Source organism: Rhipicephalus sanguineus, chromosome 1, assembly GCF_013339695.2.
Source record: "Rhipicephalus sanguineus isolate Rsan-2018 chromosome 1, BIME_Rsan_1.4, whole genome shotgun sequence".
Classification (NCBI taxonomy): Eukaryota; Metazoa; Arthropoda; class Arachnida; order Ixodida; family Ixodidae; genus Rhipicephalus; species Rhipicephalus sanguineus.
In genome coordinates, this window is record NC_051176.1 from 160,827,879 (window position 1) to 160,842,528 (window position 14,650).

At 46.2% G+C, this 14,650-nt stretch overlaps 1 protein-coding gene across 1 annotated transcript in view; it reads left to right on the plus strand.

Moving 5' to 3' along the window:
- The first annotated feature begins 1,085 nt into the window (after positions 1–1,085).
- The window catches only part of LOC119401286 (nose resistant to fluoxetine protein 6), a 61,096-nt gene continuing 47,531 nt past the window's right edge, over positions 1,086–14,650 (plus strand). Inside the window, exon 1 of the mRNA XM_037667979.2 lies at positions 1,086–1,482. Within this exon, the coding sequence (XP_037523907.2) occupies positions 1,086–1,482 (397 nt within the window). The remainder of the gene's footprint in view (positions 1,483–14,650) is intronic.

The following is a 14,650-nucleotide window of genomic DNA, read 5'->3' on the forward strand; positions in this document are numbered from 1 at the left end:
CGAGGGAAATCGAAATTCAAAATTTCATTCACATGCTACATTTCTCTGCGTTTGCCCGCTGAAATGACGATTATGTAACTTAAAGATATCACAGAGCGCAAGCAACAACACAGACAAGAAGAAAACAAGACAAACGCTCATAAGCCCTTGTTCTGTCCTTTCCTTGTCCGGGACAATTTTTTTCCATTTTTTTCCCCTCTTTCATATATTTAAGCAATATGAACCTACTCGCCCATCGACGCATACTGTCTAGTAGGACATACACACGCCCTGATGTGAACTGGCTGAGGGAACGACGAAGCGTCGTAACATCAGAACAAAGAGGTGCACGTGCACATCATGCGGGCTCTCGTACGATCATTGGACGAGTATCCTTCCTGGATATACAAGGAAACAAACAAGCAAAAGTAAAGATGAAAAGGAATGCATTTCTAAGCTCAGTGTATTGGTTGCAAAGAAATGTAGAACAATCGATCATCCCGCGCAGCATTTAAAGGGAACTTTTCCTTTCCAAGCGCCAAGTGTAAACGGCGGGTGGAATTTCGGGGGACCACTTTCTCCTCCTCCTTCCTGGACCACGGCGCGAGGAAAGCGGCTGCGAGAGAAACTGTGCCAGGGCGCATCTGCTTCTCCTCTTTCGGAAAGGGGCGGTGCGCTTCCGAAATTTCGGCGCGCGCGCGCCGGCATGCCTCGCGATCACTGATCCTGGCAACACGGGCCGCGCGAGCCAGTGAATGTCCGCGTGCGGTTCTTCTAAGTGTGCGTTCAGTTGACGACGTGCTGCTGCAGTGATGCCGGCGTCTCTCGCACTAACATGCGGTGCTGTTCTGCTGGTGCTCTGCAATTTCGCTAAGTAGCACCCTGCCTTTCACTGATCGCTGCGAGCTGGTCCTCATTTCCCACTTCCCCGCATCGCAGTCGCAAACCTCTATCTTTAACGTGCGCCTCTTCTGCACGAGTACTCATATTTCCCACAGGAGCTCACTCCAGCTTCCATCTCAGCAAAGTTAGACAAACGCTTGCACAACCGCAACTCGCGTCGGCAGCGTTCGTTGAATGCTACTCGTCACCATCCACATTGAAGCATGGCGCTGTGGGTCCTTGTCCTTGCCGTGCTTTTCGTCGAGAGCGCAATGTCGCAGCGGACCATCGACGGCCTCTCGGAACAGGCGTTGCCGAGCCCGTCGGGCGTCGTCGGCCAGCCTTCTGACGGAGAGTCGGCGACTTCAGCGGTCCCTTTCCAGAATGTCGCCGCGCCTGCAGGAACATCGGAGAGCGGGGACGGTGCCGATGGCGAATCGGTAGACGAGCCGGCACCGAACGTGGAGGCCCTCGTGCAGGACACTATAGACGCCGCGTATAGAAAGGCGCTGCCCATGGTGACCAAGTTCGGCTTTGACCCCGCTGTCTCGGGCGAGTGCTCGCAAAGCCTGCTCAAGATGGCCCTGGCCTTCCGCCGCCTGGAACCGTGGGCGATACGCAGTGAGTACTAAAAGCTGATTATCTCCTATTTCGCTTTCGCTGGGGCATCGAAGTCGGCGGAGTGCCGCGACACGATTACTCCTCTCGCTAGAGCGTGAGGGCGCGAAATTGGCTCCTTGCGAGCTGCGGGAAACGACTTCAACGGAACGTCGTAATGTGCGTGCTAGCCTTCAAATCTTAGCCACAGAACGGGCTCGAGGCGGCCTTTTCTATGGCTAAATTGACCGTTACCACGTAAGAATACAAGGCCGTGCATATCTTCAGGGCTGTTTTGGCTGACCTGATGCGTCCTGACCGCATTTTTACGGTAAAATCAGTCACATGCGAAACATGTAGCGCTTTGACAAGTTACTCGCATAGTATGGTATTTCTGAGCCGTAATATGGTAGCAGTGCCATCTCTCTTGTAGTGAGCTTTTAAGATATTCTTAGAGTTTTTTTAAGAGGCTGCCGAAGAGAAAATTTCCCTTCTGCAGCCGTTTATTTCGCCATCTGCAGAAAGAAATAAAAGAAAACTATACGTACAAAAAAAAAGAAACATGGAGAGCCATTGCCGACTGAACACTTTCCAGCATGGCATAAAACTTGTGTGGCTCGCTTTAATGCCCTCCGCACGGCTTCATAAATTGTTTCAAAGAGCCCCAGTCGCACGTGCTTTGTCACATGTTGTGTCGCATATGAAATAAATGCCACTATGTAGCGAACGAAAAATTTGCCGCTGAAGCTCCCTACTGGGGAGTTGTCAGATAGTGCGTAAACATAATATGGAGTTCCATTGTTCAACCAATACATGACAACACTAGCCGACAATAGTCATCATTAAGCCAACGTTAGCAAATACTATAGCTTCTATGACACGGTTACCTTGGGCAACTACAGTAGCCTGCTTTCTTTCTGCGCCGACTGTATAGTATAGCTACTTGTTGCGGCAAAAATTTATTGTCGTGCTTTCTTTCTTCGCCGAATTTATGGTATGGTTCCTTGTTACGACTGTATAATATATGTTACAAGCCATCACGAACAATGTATTTAGTTGTACTGAATGTATGGTATGGTTACAGCAGTTGCTGAAACATCTGCACTGTACAGCTTTCGTTATGCGCCGACTCTGGTGTGGTCACTTGCTGCGGGAACTGTGCTGTCCTTTTTGTTTCTGCAATTATACGTCATCGTCATATACATCTACATAAGACCCCATGTATTCCCATGAACCGTAACGCGTTACCGTGCAGGCGCACGGTTTTCCGAGTGAAACAGTCCGATAATGTTCACGCATTAAAGTATTTTAGTGTCGCGTGAAAAAGTCAGGTGGGTACATAATCAGTTTCAAATAGGAAGGCATACATGTTTCGAGTAAAATTGACGTTACATATCGCAGTATGATCGATTGACGTTAAGGCGCTCGAATGTTGTAGTACTTGAACGTTCAACAGGACGCCTCGACAAGACCGAACCTGTGCGCTCGAATACCATTGCATTATGGACTTGTATACTATAACTGCTCCAGTTTAGAGCTACTGCGCACAGATCTTCGTACCCTATCCTCCAACTTGTGTTTGGGTTGGAGGAGAGGGTCCGAAGCACACACATACACGCGCTGAGGTAGGTAGTTGCAGCTTTGAAGAAGACAAGTCCCCCTTGTCGAAATGTTGGCTTCAGCGACACCGCGTGTTCAACAATTTTTTCATCTCCTCAAGCTTCCGTCTTGCCCTGAACTTCTGCCTTATTTGCATATGGATCAGCGCATACAGTAACTGCACTGTAGCTATAAAACCTTATCTCACTCACTAATATGCCGTACCACTGTACCCCAACTCACGAACACAAAGCTGTGGGAATCAGCTGTTTCCACTCCGCTTTTGTCTCTCCCTCAAGATTTTTTCATGCGATGGAACAGCCGTGAAAACCTATACTTCACAACTGCGAAATGTCGCGGCTGGTGGTTCACTGTCGGGTGCTTACGTGTGCCATAATCTCCAAGAGGTCATTTAACTTCCGTATTACCAGTGAGCTCCGAGCTACGAATGTAACTGATTATCGTTGCGTACAAATAATCTATAGCTCCACGAGGATAATGGTGCCTTGAGAGGAACGGGTCTCAAGTGGTTAGGTACGATGAATGTCTCTCATTCATCTTACCTACCTCTTACCTAGCATGTTACCTACTTAATTTCTCGCATGACGCCAGTGGATTTCGTCCAATGTATGCATATTTCGTTTTATTATAATCGTCGTTGTCGTTAGAATTGTTATCGGTTCTACAAAAAGCAAACTGAAAAGAACATGTAAAGACAAATTGTTGCCAATGCATACACTATTAGGCAAGCTGCAGGTACTCGGCCGGCTTTAGACAAACTATATGAAAAAGCTAAAACAAAAAAGATGAGAAAAAAAAAGTAAATGCAATCTTGTTGATGCAATTCTGCATAATACGTTTCTCTGGATAATACGTTTCTTCCTTTTTTTTTTTGCCGGCCGACATCCTGCTGGAGCGATGTATTCTCATATGGTTATTGCGATCGCACTTTCATCTGAGGTTGAATAATAATACTTCAAAGGTGGGCTTTTACTGGTATTTCTGAAACTCGCAGAAATGGCCCACGGACAACCTGTTACAACGATGGAGACACTTCGCAGCTTCATCGCAAATTTTTACTTGTATGAGGAAACGACAGCTCGCTATTTTTTTGACTTCCAGAAGGGATTTTTTACGGACATAGAAAAGAACAAAGTTCAGCGTAATCTTATGAGCCATTTAAACATTGTTGAGTAACTGCTTTGACTGCGGTTCGTGTGGGTTCGGGTGATGCTTCTCCGCATAATGTGTTGTACATGACAGTATACTCGACGCCACACGAAACTGCTATTGAATTTGTCACCGAGTACGCCTATTTCGACATTTATCTGAGCTTGCTTTGGTTAATACAATTTTCGGATGGCACGTTTCATTTTCTGGTGCTCCTGAGGATCGTATCAACGAGATTACACTATATAAACGAACTGCTGTTTTTCCCCAACTTAATTTCCGTCTCTTATCACCGCTGTGCGGCCCGGAACTTATTTCCAGCCACACTCAAGCAGCCCTTGATGCGGTGTCTCAGTTGCGATTCACATTCGACTGTTCATCAGGAGGTCATGGGTTCAGTTTACGGCCGCGGATGGTGCGTTCTGATGGATGCGAAATACAAATAAGGTCATGTGAGTTTAGGTGCACGTTTTAGGTGCCCAGGTAGTTTAAATTAATACGGAAACCGACACTGAATACGTCCTCTCATAGCCCTTTATTGGTCCGAGATGTTAAACCAAATTGTTTTGTTATTTTTTTTTTAAATTAAAGCAGTAGCTTAAGAACATAAGAATGCCGAACTGACACCAAGAACGCTAACTAACAAAATAGTTCCATTGCTCAGGCACCGTAAATACGTAGCATGCCGACGAGAGGAGCACGACAAGAAGCAGCGCCACAAACAGACACAATAAAGAGATATGGTTAACTCAATTCTGGGGTTAAATGTTAAATGTCAGAACTCACCCAACCGTCGCCTGCCATCGTGAAGAGTGAGACAAAGCCTATATCGCGCTTTTAGACAGCGCAAGTTGAAATGCCATGAGCCCTATCACTCACTACTCATAACACATGGAGGTGAGCACTGCATACGGCGTCTCTCACAGGACCGAAAGTGTCACTGAGAGCCCTATGGTGACGTTATACATCATATTTATCGGCTTTATGAACAGCAGCCCGCGGCAGTAGCTTAGTGGCAATGGAGCTGCGCTGCTGAGCTCCAAGTGTCGGGTTCGATCTCGGCCGCATTTCGAGAGGGGTGAAATGAAATGAGCACCGCAACCACTGTTCCGCCGACGCGGCCATTGCACGCATATGCACACTATGCAACAACCAGTCACACTCGGACGAACTATATAGCTAGACGTCAGCAGGTGCAGAAAAAAAAAAGAAAACTGGCGTGATGGTTATAGCTGGCCAACGATGCATGCACTCCGGCGACCACGTGTTATGTAGTCAAAGAGCCATGTGGCAGACACTTGTGATTTAACAAAATACCCTTTCGAAAAAAAGAAAAAGAACTTGCGCGAAAATTGTCCGGACGCCTTTAGTATTTGAAGGCTGAACGCTTTTAGCTTAGTAAGGTGTCGTGGCAAAAGCCTATCATACTTCTTTAGATAAAACGTTTTACGGAAGTAATGGGTGCAGGCTACGCATTCTGGCAGCCATGCGCAGACAAGGACACACGCACAGCAAACATTAGCGGACGCGAACACGCAAAGCGCTATTTACAGCGCCTTATTTAGGCCAGTATCTTGAAGGAAAGCCAGAATTGCCATGATCTCAGCGGCAAGGCGTCAGCAGCTTAGGCTTTGAAGCATTAGTGAACGCACTGCATGTTTACAAAAGAAACAACGCTAGCTTTTGCATGCGCAAACAACATTTTGTTGGTACACTCGCAAATATTGGGCGCTGAAGGCATTGCAATGCTCGATGTCGTATTTTACGTCTTCCATAGGTTGCATTAGGTACTATAAAATGAACTTCTCTCATACATCGCGCTTGTGGGGCTACGCTGTACACTGTGGAATTGCGGTGGCGATAATCCTGTTTAACGTGGCAGCCTCTTCCCCAGTTTCCAACTTACGAATAATTTTGATCGCGTATCCATCAATTAAGTGTGGCGTAAAAATGCGAGATGTCTGAGGGGCTCCGCATGTCCTGTTACACCAGAATAGTAGTTGTACTTTAGTACAACCGAAAGGCGGGCGAGTTGGAACCTATCCATTCTTGGGTAACGCACAAACGGACGAAACAGGAAGGAAGAAGACGGTACAAGCACTTGTCTAAGAACTGAAAGATTTAGTGAAAGAAACTGAAAGATAACAACAGAAAGGTGTGCTAGCCTCAGCGGGATCCAAGCAACATCCTGCGTGCTCTTTGTGTCTTTCACTTGGAAGGCGGGAAGCAATGGGCTGCACGAAAGTTATAACCTGGGCTCGCCTGTCATGGTGGCTCATGGGCTACATACGGCGTAACACTAGCTGCTGACTGCGAGGTCGCGGGTTTGGCATCAGACCGTGGCTGCTGCGCTCTGATCGGACGCAATGCAAAAATGCTCGCGTTCCTCGCTTTGGGTGAACATTAAAGAATTCCGGGAGTTCAAAATCAATCCAGCATCCTGACTTGCGGCGCCCCTCGTTAATCAATTCTGCTCGGCGAAGAAACCTCCTGGCATTGGAGCGTGCGCGCTAAATACATCATACGTAAAAAGGGCCGAAAGGCGGGCACCGATTTGGCATGCTTCAGCGTACTAGCTATTATTATTTTAGACGACTAGATTGGAAAATAACTGGAAGAGTTAGTTTTAGAGTGACGCACCTAGCGGGCATGTTTGGGTAACACTTAAGTAAGTGCACTGATTCTATTGTTGCCATTGCTGCTACGCGTTGAAGAATAGTTTAGTTGACATTGTTCATTCCTGTGGTAGTCTTTTAAATTTGTTGTTTTCGGTCGTTCCCTAGTTTTACGGTGTGTTGATCGAATTACCCTTTTTGTATCATGGATGACATCGCACTCGCGGCGTCTCTTCTTTCCTTTTTTGCTGCTGCTGTCATTTATGTTTTATACTATACGTATCGTACGAATATGAATCATCTGATAATGCGTACATGCATCCATTTTTTATCGCTTGCCGTTTGCGTTATTTTCCACTTCATGTCATGGGTCGGCAACATACGATATGGCAGAGAATGCTACACAAGTGCATCTACGTAATGTTTGCGTAGCATAATTCTCCGAACAGGGGCGTAGCCAAGGGAGGGGGGGGGGTTGGGGGGGTTCAAACCCCCCCCCCCCGAAATTTTTTAGTTTTGCTTGCGTATATAGGCACGCACACATACAAACGCACGCACGAACATACATAAAGTATGGTTGAACCCCCCCCCCCCCCGCCGAAAAAAATTTCTGGCTACGCCCCTGTCTCCGAACGCTACATATGAAGCAGTTCAAACGGAGTGGGCTCTCCCTTCACATTTTCTCCCCATTTTGACAGGACAAGCACCCTGGCATTCCGGAGCTTAGCTTCTTCAACATCTTCAACTGTCGTTAAAGGAGAAATATTAAATACGGACGACAGCGGCTGCGAATAAAAGGTGCAGGAAGTTGGCTGTTTCAGATACAAGCAGTAACTATGGTCGGACTCAACTTTGCCTACAGCAGCCCGCGCAGGCGAATCTGGTGGTCGAGTGATCCTATCTAATTATATCAGAACGGAGAAGACATTTTCTTTTCATCAACCACTGCATAAAATTCGACTAGGCTTCTAGCATTTGAAATGTTTAAACCAAGTGACAATATCAAGCTGATCTTTCTTTAGTTTAGGCAGTCATCTTTTTAATAAAAATTGTTGAAAATCGTAACGTTGAAAAATGGATACTACCAAGTTTACAATTTGGTAATCAGGCAACGAGAAATTGTAATATAATTCTGTAAACTACACACAACAGTTTATCTAAAGTGAACTCATCTGAAATACAATACACACCTCTAAAATGTAAAACTCCCAGGGTCCCTTATGCATTCGCCTAAGACGACACGAAGGCGAAAGCCGTCTTTTTCTTTTATTCTCTAATAATTATTGGGGTTTAACGTTCCAAAACCACGGTATGATTATGAGAGACGCCATAGTGGAGGGCTCCAGAAATTTCGACCACCCGGGGTTCTTTAACGTACACCTAAATCTAAGCACACGGGCCTCAAGCATTTTCGCCTCCATCGAAAATGCGGCCGCCGCGACCGGGAATTTTTTTTTCATCTCGGTCGATGTATTGATCCTCCCCCGACACCCTCCGAAAGCTTTCTGCCCCTCATCTGGTTTTGCACTGCCGCCGTGATCGGCCCACCTTTTACCAAGCGACCATGTCATGTAATGACATCATGATGACGTCATGAATTTTCGTGTTCTGTGACGTCATGATGACGTCATATGCAGACGTCACCACGTGGTGATTATTTTTTTGCATAACTCGTGTTGACGCCGACGCCGTGGGACGCCGCGGCGTCGGTGTTTGATGAGGCGTTTGATGAGGCATTTGATGAGGCATCTAAGGCTTTAACCTTAAAAAAAGAAATTTGTTCAAGGGAAGATGGAGGATGGAAGTGATGAGAAGTATTTAAGCAGGGAATGGAATGCGCTGGAGCCAACGTTTCGGCAAGATGACTTGTAAGATAACGGATAGGTGGGAAAGCTGGTTTTGGTTCATATTTATGGTAAGGCAGCGCTAGGCAACGAATACACAACGAATGCGAAGAACAGCGCATGTCTTGCCTTCTTCTCGTTCCTTGAGTATTCGTTGTCTAGCGCTGCCTTACTATAAATAAATGGACTTGTCTTCGTGACGACAGCAACTGCTTAGCAGTTGCTAACCAAGACAAGTCTTGCTAAAACTTTGGCTCCAGCGGCACTCTCTGCTCAGCGATTTCTCATCAACTGTAAAGCCTCCTACTTAACATGTGAGCAGGAATTCTGTAAAACGCTCAAGAGCGCTGTAAAAAAGTTCGCGTAAGATGAAAATTCACATGCCAAGTTTGTCCGTATGTAGCCTTCTACGTCTGGGTGCTCTCGTGATCGCCTCCTTAACTTGGTGTAGACCAAGATTGGCATGGGAGCGTAAGAGGGTTTGACGAATATGACTGTCGGGTCATGACATGAATAACGTGAAAATCCCATCGCGTACGTCGTCAAACCATTCCTCCAGACACGTGTGGTACATACCCGTATACCACGGGCCGCGGTATGCGGGTAGGCGCCACAGGTAATTGACAATTTATATCTGGCCAGGAACGGCGAGAACAGACATTCGTAAATTAAATGCGAGAGCCTTAAGAAAAACCGACATCGGCAGCGTTGACCCGACGAATGTAAAGAATAAAAATCAGGATCCGAGCAGGAATCGAACCTAAGCATTCTGCGTGGCAGTCAGGTATTCTACCACAGAGCCACGCCAGGTCTCGAAACTGCTTTCGAAAAAGACCCCATGCAGGCGTAATGTCGGTGCAACGTCAACTGTGGTTGCAGTGCTGGCTATATAATGTTTAACAAAGCAATAAACATCACATATTTACTCTTATCATACAGTCGTCAAGTCGGATTAATGTCAAATGTGGTTCAAGTATTGGCTCTCATTTTACAACAGTCTAATAAACATTACATTTGTATTCCTATGATTCAGCGAGCTATATCAAACATTGTTCGACCCCAGAGTAATATGCTAACGAAAGTTACTTATGATATTCACATCATTGTACCGTAAAGTGCACTTCGTTTCAATAATACTAACGTCTGTGTTCTAACATGAGTTCTGACGTTACGCCATACCATAAGTTGCCCTTTCAACGCCCGTGTAGTAGACGTTCCTGGTAAGCCCACGATGGGCACACAACTACTACACTTACAAAAACACGTCGATCCATTTCCTAACGCTTGGCTCAAAGCCGAAAAATGCAGCCCAGATAACCACTGACCGGCTGCTTCGCATGAAACCGATTCCCACAAGGCGTGGGATCTGTCGAATTTTTTAGCTTACCATTTCCGGGCTGTTTTATTTATTTTTAATCGGGCAATAAATCAAAAATCAAAACGTTGCTTCAAACATTCGCTGGATCCCAACTTTCTCTCTCAAAATAACGAATCTCAATCATTGAATATTACCAGTACTAGCATACTGGGCCGACACTTGGAGGATAAGAGGGAAACTCGAGAAAACGCTAAGGACGACGCAGCGTGTGATGGAAAAATGAATTAAAGGCATAACATTAAGAGGTCGTAGGGCAGCAGAATGGATCAGGATAAAAGGTAGCGGTAGCCAATGTTCTAGTTGACACTAAGCGGGGGATAAAATGGACCTTGGCGGGCCGCGTTATGCGCAGGACTGACAGCCGGTGATAAGCGAGAATGACAGAATGAGTACAGACAGACGGGAAACACAGCCCGAGTTCGGCAGAGAGTTAGGTAGGGAGATGGAATTAGCAGATTCGCAAGGAGTAAAACGGAATCAGCCCGCGCTGGATAGGGTGAACTGGAGGTCTTCGGGAAAAGCGTTCGTCCTGCAGTAAACATAGAATAGGTTGATGTTGATGATAATGGTGGTGATGACGATGATAATGATTCGAAAAAGCTTTGTGGTTATCTCACAAGAGCATTTCTGTATTATGGATGTATTTAAACGGGCAGCCTATAGATCCCCCTCAAGACGCAATTAGCCCGGAGGTGTTACTAAAACAGGAGCTATAGAGTCGCAGTCACGTGGAACGTAGGGTTTGCCGATAGATTTGTTCCCCCGATTACCGACTAACGGTTCATTGGTTTAGCCTTTAATACATTAAGCACTTTCGACGCCGGAGTATTTCTTGACTAACCGGCTCTTTAAAAGACATATTTGCGTACGCCTATAAAAAAAAGGAGGGAAACACAATTATCTGCTCAATTAAACATTTTAACGTTTAAGAGAAGCAACCAGAATAACGAATACCAGTCTGTGAACATTTGATGAGGAATAGACTAATTTATTAAGTACTAAATATAATAATAATAATATCTGGGGTTTAACGTCCCAAAACCACGATATGATTATGAGAGACGCCGTAGTGGAGGACTCCGGCAATTTCGGCCACCTGGGGTTCTTTAACGTGCACGTAAATCTGAGCACACGGGCCTCAAACATTTTCGCCTCCACCGAAAATGCAGCCGCCGCGCTCGGGATTCGATCCCGCGACCATCGGGTCAGCAGCCGAGCGCCATAACCACTAGACCACCGTGGCGGGGCTACAAAATATAATCGGTGCTAGTTATTAGTAAGGAAATAAGCAACGTATGTTATACAATGGAACTTGTTGAGCGAGACACTTCAAATGAAACAAGCAATGAGAAAAAAGTGGCACAAGTCTAAGGTGAGGTTCAATTAAGATATGCGAATAATGAAAATATGCGAAGAAGAAGCTGAAAAGAAACACTGATTTTAGGTTTTCTGAACTCCACTGCATTTTTCCTACAGAGCGAATGAATGTCAATTAGCTGACATGTTCGGGTGACAATGGACCGACGCCTTATTTGCGTAGTCACAAAACCAGCAGGTGAGAATGACCTCTCTGACGCCATACATGCTGCTGCAATCAACCGGAACTCCATCATTGCGTCAAACACATGCACCGAATCCGCCACGTCACTGGTGGGCTGGGATTGGCGCGGCAATTGACGACTCGGTTGTTATAGGCCAGAATTTCCAGCGCTCGTAGGGGGCCGCCATGTTTGGCCGACCGAGGCGCCGCGGTGCGAGCATTTGCTTGGGGGCTGCTGAAACGCTCTGGCGTACAGCACGGCGCACCACATTCGTGGCTCTCAGTAGCGCGCAATTGCGGATTCGCAAGCGCTGCAGCCGCTCAGTCTTCTCTGAATCTCGGAACGTGCATCTTCTTTCATGCGACTACATTTTAGAGCAGTGGAATTGTGCCAGGGAGCTTGCCAAACATCGCGAGAACGTTCAGCAACATCGTCACGAAGGTTTGAATAGTTGCAACGCCGTGCAGTTGTCCATTCTTTTGTTTTTTTTTAGAACTGTATCATATCAAGAAACGTTTTAAACTTAACGGCCAGATGAAACCTAGTAAGCTGTATCTTCTTTTTCTTTTTTTTTTCTGAAAGGCAGCAGCGACAGATATTTTCGTGCCGCGCTACCGCCCGACTTCGTGCTGCACGATGGCTGTTTTGTGCTTTCTCGCAAAATGCAACGGAATGAACTTAATGAGGCGATCATTTCAGTTTTTAACGCAAAACGCTGTAGCTGAGATTACGTGCGGTTTCTAAGCGAGATTACTGCGAAAGGATGGCCTGGCGTACTGTCCGACGCCTCTTGTAGCAAAGCTAGACGCAGCGCGCATGCCGGCCGCCGACTTCTGTGTTCTTAAAGAGCAGAGTCTGCAAAAAGCACCCCGTCGCACAGGTGCTTTGAATCACGATCAAAACCGACGAAGATTATGTTTGAGTCCGGTATTGATTAAGTTCGATCCTGACCGAGTGGCGCACACGTGTGCACTTCCTATCGCGACATGCTTCGTTCAGGATATACTTAACTTTAATTGAAGGATCACCCCTGCAATGACAAGATCCCTGTCACACGGGCACTTTCGACCACGATTGAGCCGGATCGGGATTTATCGCCTCGGCCTTCCTTTGCTGTCACAGCAAAACTTCGTTGTTATGAAACCACAGGTCGACATGCCTCGCGGCTGTGAGGTTCACAATACATATGTTCTATGGACATCAAGTTGTAAAAAGTGAAACAGTTCGTTACATTGAGGTTTACCTGTGCCTTGTTGAACAAATTTGTAGCCAATGTGGCCGCATTTTGGATTTCGGAAGCAAGCTTAAACACCCGCGTCTTGAAATTTCTGCGCATGTTAATAACTGAAGCTTGTTTCCACTCGGCAGCTGCGGTGGCGCCTGTAAGTCTTCAGGCAAAATTGAGAAACATTTGTTAATTGGCTTCGCAGTTTGAGGAAATATCTGGTGAGGTGCATAGATACTGTCTTTCTCATTTCAAGATTCGTCGTTGTCGTTCTAGTAATTCAGTTTATTATTATTATTTCTTTTTTCATCCAGCAGGTGGTCCTGTTTTAACCCATGCACTTGCAGTGCAGCCGTTTGAATAGGTAGAAAATATGGCCTCCCGAGCAAAAGCACCAGCTCACTTATTACTTATCGAAATCAAGGGCCTTAAAAACGTCTAGAATACCGGCACTTGTGAGACGTTGTACTTGGGCACCGAGACTGCTCTCTAATCTATGAACGCACGACTTCCTCAATGCGCAGGACAGGGATGACTGAACGATGGCTCTCTTGACCAGTTTAGAATGAGCCGATTTAAAAGGAAGTAACGGCTTCCCAGCGCGTGGCTGAAATTCCCATCAAACGTGTTCGTTGGCAAAAAGCACAGCTAAATCAAGAAACTTTATGCTGTTGTCAACTGGTGCCTCATGCCGGTTTTCCTACGCCTCTTCTGTCAGCAGTGGCTGAAAGCCTTCTGAAGAAGTTAAAAAAAGCTAGGTATTCCGAGGCCAAATCTTCAGCAAAAGAGACGCGGAATGTGTCCGTCATTCCGTATTGCCACATGAATTCCCACAACCTGAAAAAGGTGGGTAATCCGCGCAGGTGTACAAGTGGTTTTTTCCGTGCCCCAAAAACTGTCTGGGATATGCAAGACAGTAAACGCTGCTGAACGTGCACCTAGATACACGACGAAACACCGTTCACGATTGGTGGAATGCGTGGATGAAGTGGTATACTTCGTTCCGCTGACCTGTGGGAAAAGATATAGTATCGACCAGACGGGCAGGTGCCTTTATGAGAGGCTTAAGGAGCATCAATATAACGTGACGAGACTTCTGTCAGGGCATTTGGCAATACACTGCCGGGATTGTGGCTGTAACCCTATCTTTGAGCAGACTTCTGCTGTGCGCAGATGCCGGGATAAGACAGCGCGCGAAATAATTGAGGCTCGGGAAATTGACAAGGCAGGATCCTTGTGCATAAGCGCTCCTTCGATCTTATTAACAAAAAAAGAACTCGAATTTTTGTCATCACGTTGGGGATGAATTTTATGTTCTGGAGAGGATGGCGCAGTGGCGCACGTGTTTGTGGTAAGGGCAGTGAATAAAAGGCGTCAACGAAACGAAGACAAGAAGCGATAAGGACGTACGCCTACTAACAATTGACGCCTTTTATTCACGTTGACGCCTTTTTTATTCACGTTGACGCCGTTTATTCACTGCTCAAATGCACCAACTATCCCAACAAAGTTTTAGTTGAATACATTTCTTGTACAGTGGGCCCTTCAATATGTGTTTCCTCTCCTTCATCAAAAATGACAACTCTCGTCACCCACATCACATGGTCAACCTGTCGTGCGAGACACAACGCGTACTGCATCAGGAACGGCCTCGTCCCAGGTGAAATCAACGCTCTCTTCGGGGCGGTTCGACCTTCCTACGGGCATGTTAAAACATACGTCATCACGTACAACGTTTATCGATTCTATGGTTACCATGTGATCAGAGCTGACAAGATTCGAGCATATATATGTCCCCGTTTTATTCGAATAAAACCAGT